General features: G+C 63.1%; 1 protein-coding gene; it reads right to left on the reverse strand.

The window, feature by feature from the left end:
- Window positions 1-815: 815 nt before the first annotated feature.
- CHC_T00002799001 (hypothetical protein) lies at window positions 816-1087 on the reverse strand. XM_005713879.1 is given in 2 exon segments: window positions 816-889; window positions 890-1087. The coding sequence occupies 1 exon segment, from the start codon at window positions 1085-1087 to the stop codon at window positions 890-892; it is 198 nt and encodes a 65-aa protein (XP_005713936.1). The 3' UTR covers window positions 816-889.
- Window positions 1088-6782: the final 5695 nt, after the last annotated feature.

Consider the following 6782-nt stretch of genomic DNA (forward strand, 5'->3'; position numbering starts at 1 on the left):
GATCTTGTACACAGCGGCAAGCTTTGAGATAAACCTCTTTCTTATATCATCGGGACCCCCAACAAGAATGTCTTCAACCACTTTTGCCAAAATGAGGACCAATTTGCCTCCTTGAAGCAGGTAAAAGAGCTGCGGTATGTGCACAACTGCAGTCAGGCCCCCCCCCCCCCCCCCCCTACCTCCACCAACAACCTCACGCCGAACGCCCTCTCTGGCACAACAATGGGGCACGGGTCTTCTTGGGTGGAGCGGATCGGTGCGCCAGCGCTGCACGCGCTAGCGAAGAGCGAGGGGATCTCGGTGACGGCGCCGCTGGCGTCGTTCCTGGACAAGTTTGGGGAGCTGGTAGCGGCGTCGTCGCGCAAGGCGTCGACGCGCGCGCGCACGGCGACGCGCGCGCGAGCCGAGCTGCGCGAGCTGCGGGAGGTGGTGGAGGATTCTGTGCGTGCGGCGTGCGACGAGCTGGGGCCTGCGCGCGCGGACGTGAGCGAGCTGCGCGCCGAGACGGACGTGGAGACGGGGCTGCCGCGCGTGGTGGTGCGCGTGCGCGACGGGAAACGCATGACCGTGCACGTCGGGCGCGCGTACGCGCGCGCGCGGCGCGGATGCACGTTCGGCGTGCGCGGCGGCGGAGGCGGCCCCGCAGAGACGTACTGCCGCGCCGCGTGCGCAAAGCGTAGGTGGCAGGTCTCCGTGGAAGAGGTGGTCGGGATGTGGGTCAGGGCCGCCGCGACGGAGGGAGGCAGGGGAAGGGGAAGGAGCACGGGCAGGGGAACGGGCAGGGGAACGGGCAGGGCTGGGGTCGGGAAGAGGGCGGGTGGGAATAGGTAGGTTTATTCGGAAGGTGGCGGCGGGGGGGCGGGGGTCTTGACGTAGGCGAGCACGCCGATCAGGGCGATGGCGATGGCCGGGATGCCCAGCGGGGCTGTGAGTAGGTTGAAGAAGCGGGACGCGCCCGGCTTGTTGAGCAAGGGCAGGCGCACTTGGTGGCGTGGAGGCGCCATTGTTGGTGTGGAGAGCAGGTGGAAGGGGGGAGTGGCGTATGCGGACGTATTTGGGGTGGGGGCGGGGGACGAAGTGTAGGCATGATAGAAAGGGGTGAAGTGGGAGAGGGCGAGTGTACTGTAGTTTGAGTTTCTGCTTACAGAAATGGGACGCAACTGTAATGTGCCATGTGTCCACGTGTGCACTGTACTTCTGTAAAGGTCTTCGGAAAACCTTACAGAAGTAATGTCCGGTCTTCCTGCTTGAGTCTACGTTTACACTGTAAGGTGTGGAGATGAAAAAGAGTTTTGGCGATGTTTCCGGTGTTGGGCGGGGGTGCCAGAAAGCGCGATGCAGTTAAAGAACGGCCGGCACGTAGAGCCGTTTGGCAATTGCCGCGGCTCGCGTCAGGCGCACCTCATACACACCGTCGCGGTCGCCGGGTGTATGCCGGGCGCGGAACGGGTGGCGTGCCGCCTCTGCTCGTCCGCCGCGCCGCTTTTCGGCACCGCGCGTTCCGCCGCCGTACGGCGAGAAGGTAAGCCGTCACGCGCTTGCGCGTCCGACGCGCGACCCCCCCCCCCGTACCGTACTTCATTTTATTGAGAAATGTACAGTATTTAAAGCACGGTGCATTTCGCGTATGATAAAAAACTTTATTTACAACCAGGGAGAACCGGCAGGGAGAACCCCCCTCCCCCCCATCCGGCCGCGTCACGCGCGGAACGAGTGCACGCGCCAAAGGGCCAACCCCGCACGCTTGTGCGGCCCCCGCACCGCCGACCCACACCCCGTTCCACTCCTGCCACTTCTTTGCTCACGACCCGCCTGCACCCCCGCAGACCCCAGGGGGACAAACCTACATGTGCGTGTACCGCCTCGTTCCGCGTCGCCCATGACCGCCGGAGACGTCAGAAGTCTTGCCCATCTACCCTTCCTCCCTCGCTCCCTCCGCCCTCCCCCTTCCGCCCTCCCCCTTCCGCCCTCCCCCTTCCGCCCTCCCCCTTCCGCCCTCCCCCTTCCGCCCTCCCCCTTCCGCCCTCCCCCTTCCGCCCTCCGCCCTCCACCGCACGCACCCAGACAAGCAACATGTTTTCCAGTATACGCGAGTCGCCGCTGTTTGCGTTCAAGGTATGGTACCTGTTGTACTTTGGGGCGCAGTTCACGCAGCTGTATCTGCCGCTGCTATTGTCCGAGGTGATGAAGTACTCGCCAGCAACAATCGGGCTTCTGATCTCCCTGCGTCGTCTGGTCATCTTCTTCGTGGCCCCAATGTTCACGCTGCTGTGCGACCGCACGCGCCTGCACCGCCCGCTCCTGATCGCCACGCACACGTGCTACTACCTGTGCACCTACCTGCTGATCTACACGCGCGCCCTACCGCTCGTGCTGCCGCTCATCCTCGTGCGCGAGGCCTTCGTGTCCGGCTGCGAGCCGACCGTCGACAACGCCGCCTTCGCCACCATCGAGGACACGGGCGGCACGCACGCGGGCTACGGCCGCCTGCGCATGTTCGGCTCCGCCGGCTGGGGGCTGGCCTCGCTGCTGGCCTCGCTGCTGGTCGACCGCGCCTTCAACGGCGACCTGACCTACGTGCTGCACATCCAGCTCGTGCTGGGCGTCGTTGTCGTCGCTGTCGTCGCCCTGGGCCTCGACCTATCGCCGGCGCTGTTCGAGCGCCAGACGGAGCGCAAGGAGGAGTCGGGCGTCGTGCTGGGGCTCATCCTCGCGTCGCCGCGCGCCGCATTCTGCGCCATCAGCGTCCTCGCGCAGGGCGTGGTGTACGGCGTGCTGCAGATGACGCTGTTCATCTACTTCAAGCCGCTGGGCGTGTCGACCACGGCGCTGGGGCTGTCCGTGCTGCTGTCGTGCGTGTCCGAGGCGTGCGTGTTCGCGTTCGACCGGGCGCTGTGGCGGCGCCTCGGCGGGCCGCAGGCGGCCTTCAACGTCGGCCTCGCTCTCAGCTCCGTGGCTCTGCTGCTGTACGCGGCGATCCCGCTGACCGGGCGGCCGACGCCGTTCCTCCTCCTCGTGGAGATGCTCAACGGCGGGACGTACGCTCTGTTCCTCACGTCGGCGCTCGCCATCACCAACGAGCTGGCGCCGCCCAGCCTGACCACGACGGCGCAGGGCACGCTCTCCGCCGTGTACTCCGGGATCGGGCCGGCGATCGGCTCCGGGCTTTCCGGGTGGCTGTACGAGGCGTTCGGGGCGCAGGCGCTGTACACGGGGCTCGCAGTGATCCAGCTCGGCGTGCTGGCGTACCCGTTCGTGCTCGGCATCGACGTTTCGCAGGATGCCGCAGATAAGCCCGCCGCCGAGGACGACGCCAAAGCCGGGCTGCACGAGGGCTCGCCGCTGCTGGCGCGGGGCGCCACCGCGGAGGCCGACGAGCGGGACGAGCAAGGCGCCGGCGCGCGGGAGACGGAGGCGCGGGAGACGGAGGCGCGCGCCGCGCACGGGGCGGCGGCAGAGGCGGTCTAGCTTTTGTTGCCCCAGGGCCAACCGGGTGAACCACACCACACCATAACTTGTACACTGTAGACTATCTAGTAGATAGTCTACACTTTGGATTCAGATAAAGAGGGTTCACTGTAGATAGTATCTACAGTGAACCCCCGCTATCTGAATCCTTGTTATGTGAATATCCGCGATATGTGCATGCCATTGCTCGGAACGAGCTCCGGAGCGCTGACTGCAGGTCACATACTGTATGAGGTATTCATGAATACGGCCTAACTGAATACCACAAGCACACCTTAATCATAACAGGCCTCATACAAGAGCATTCTATGAGACAAAACTGAGCTATGATAACTTTATTCATTATAAATGTGGTTCAATTTCCAGTTTTCCTGGGCAATCGAAAATGGACACACCTCGAACGCGCAAACCAAGCCAAGCAAGCCAAGCAGACCCGCATTACTCAATATTTTGGTTAAAAATTATGGGATTGTTACATATTTGGGCTGTATATGAAACATCCTTGGAAACTGAATATGCACTTTAATTGAATGCGGAAGGAAGCAACCATCCATACTCAGATATCGAGGGTTCACTGTAGTTGTATTTTATGTCCGGCGCCGTGAGCAGGGAAGGCACAGGTGAGCAGGGAAGGCACAGGGCGGGCGCCCCCGCCGCCACAAGGCCGGCAAGGCCGGCCGGGCCGGGCGAGCGCGGTGCGCATGCCAGGCGGCGGTAGACTCGCACGGCACCCACCCCACGCGGTCGCATGACGAGCGCCGCCGCTCCAAAAACCGCCGCGCGCACGCACATACGGGAGGGAAGTAACAGGATACAGTAAACATTGGCCCGACAGCCGTACACGAGGCGTGCATGGACAGGGCGTTGCCAAGCGGAGCGCGAGCCGGCGGCGTGGCAGATAGACGGATATCCTGGCAAAGATAGATGGAAGGCGGATGCGCTTCGGCAGAAGGAGAGGGTGATAGGCGGATAGATGGGATGGAGGGGATAGACCGAGGGGATAGACACGCGCGTGCCGAGGAAGCAAGAGGCACGCAGGCACGTCACGCACGTCACGGTTTCTGATTCATTTGTATACTGTATTGCGCATGTGTCATTACGCGTACGTGTACATGTGTATACGTGTACACCTGCACCCGTAGGGACGGCGGAGGGTACTGCCCTCCGGAGAGAAGTAGGGGGTGAGATCAATTATTTATCCCGGTGATCTGGGATCACCCGCAATGGCCACGTTCTGGGTCGGAAGCGAGCGACGCTGCAGCGTCTCGCGTCCATGTCGACGCGTCCCTCGGGCGAAGTTGTTTGACGCTGCAGCATGTCACGTCCCTGTCGATGCGTCCTCGGAGCGAATTTGTAGAACCCACAGTGTCCTCCCCGTTGTGTTCTGGCAATTTATGGCGCTGTATGCCTCTGTAAGTCAGCACCGTCGCTCTGGGACACCTGTCCACTACTAACGTAAGGGGAAGGCGTGTACTTACATTAATAAATTAATAAATGACCGGCAAACTCGGGCAAGTTAAGACACACCCTCACAGCATGTAATTTAGCTCTTCGTCAGGTCGCCCTCCGTGGGTCAAAAAACTTTGTTTACAACCAGGGAGAACCCGGCCCTCCGTCAGGCCGCCCCGTAAGCCGCCGTACACGTGTGCGCGACCACCGCCGCCCCTCAATCGCCGCCCCTCAATCTAAAATCACGGTGCATATCGCGTATGATAAAAAACTTTATTTACCACCAGGGAGAACCCGGGGAGAACCCGGTGGTGGTGGTGGTGGCGGCATGCGACCGCCCGCTACAGTGCAGTGAGGCGCTGTCCTCTCGAGGGACGCCATTGCCCAGTACACGAGTACACGGTCCATGTACAGCATATACCGCACTGCACTGTATACCGTACACGAGCCCCCGGCGCTGGCGCGCGACGGGTGGGCAAAGGTGTGTGTGCAATGTATTAAAATCACGGTGCATATCGCGCATGATAAAAAACTTTATTTGCAACCAGGGAGAACCCGTGCGCCGCCAGGGCGCGCGAAGCCCGCGCGAAGGCGGCGCCAAGGTGCGCGAAGGTGTGTGAAGGTGCGTGAAGGTGCGTAAAGGTGGCCGCGATATAACATTACTTGTAAAGCCGGCGCGAATAAAGCCGGCCACCCAATGCGCCGCGCTGTGCCGCTGTGCCGCCGCGTGGTGCATGGCGGCGGCGGTTTGGCGCCCGGCCGCGCCGCGCCGCGCCCGGCCGCATGTTGCACGCATGCCGCCGCCGCCGCCGCGCGCGCGGGCCCCAGCCGACAGGCGTTTGCGCGCAGCGCCGTGGCCCGGCCGCACGCGCGAACAGCGACATACTGTACGGCAGCGCGCCATTGCTTACATTGCGTGCGGCCCCGATTTCCATCATCAACACGTTCATACAGTACGAAGGGTATCATACTGTGTGGATCATGTACAGTAACATTGCATCTTGATCGTTGCATCTTGATCGCAACAGCGCTGAGACCCGATTGGCGTGCACCACCGGGAGACGCCCGAGGACTAAACCCCGAGGGCGACCGCAGCAGGAACGCCCCGCTATCGAGGATACCTCGATGGGTAGAGTGCAACTTTTACAGCACTCTCTACAATCGCAGATGCCCGCCGCCTGTTTGTCGCCTCTTGCCACCTGTGCCGAGAGAGAGAGAGATAGAGACAGAGACAGAGACAGAGAGAAACGGGCCCAGTGCACGGCCAAGGCAACCCAGCGCGACGCGATGGAGGATGCGAAAATGCACGACAGCCTCTGAAATCTACTAGACTCATCATCTTTACCGCCGCGACACTGCAATACACAGGAGGGGCGGCTGCCTCTTGATCTCCGGCCGCCCCGCTTCCCTAAACGGCGCCGGCATCAACCCGCGTCACCCCCCCATCTCTGCCGCCTTTTTTCTACCTGCTTCCATTGAGTCCTGCCGCGACCGCGACCGCGAGCGCGACGCCGGTGCTGATCCAGAGGTTGCGCGTGGTAGAGTCGACCATGCTCGCGACGGTAGTGTAGTCGAGGCCGCTCCGGACGAGCGCGTCCGCGCAGGGCGCGAACACGCCGGGCAGCGCGCGCGCCAGCGCCCCGCGCACGGCCCCGTTCACCGCGTGCGCAAACTGCGCCGCGGCCCCGCACTGCCCGTACTGGTACACCGCGCCGCAGTCGGTCAGCGCGGCCAGCGCGCGCATCTCCGGCCCGACGCGCGCCTCGAACTCGCGCGCCACGCTCCCGGGCGACATCTTGGCCGCGCCCTCGGCCAGGATCTGCTTGAGCGCGCACGCCTCGGCGAACGCTGCGTTCACACCCTGC

Source organism: Chondrus crispus, genomic scaffold (assembly GCF_000350225.1).
Source record: "Chondrus crispus Stackhouse genomic scaffold, scaffold_156, whole genome shotgun sequence".
Lineage (NCBI taxonomy): Eukaryota > Rhodophyta > Florideophyceae > Gigartinales > Gigartinaceae > Chondrus > Chondrus crispus.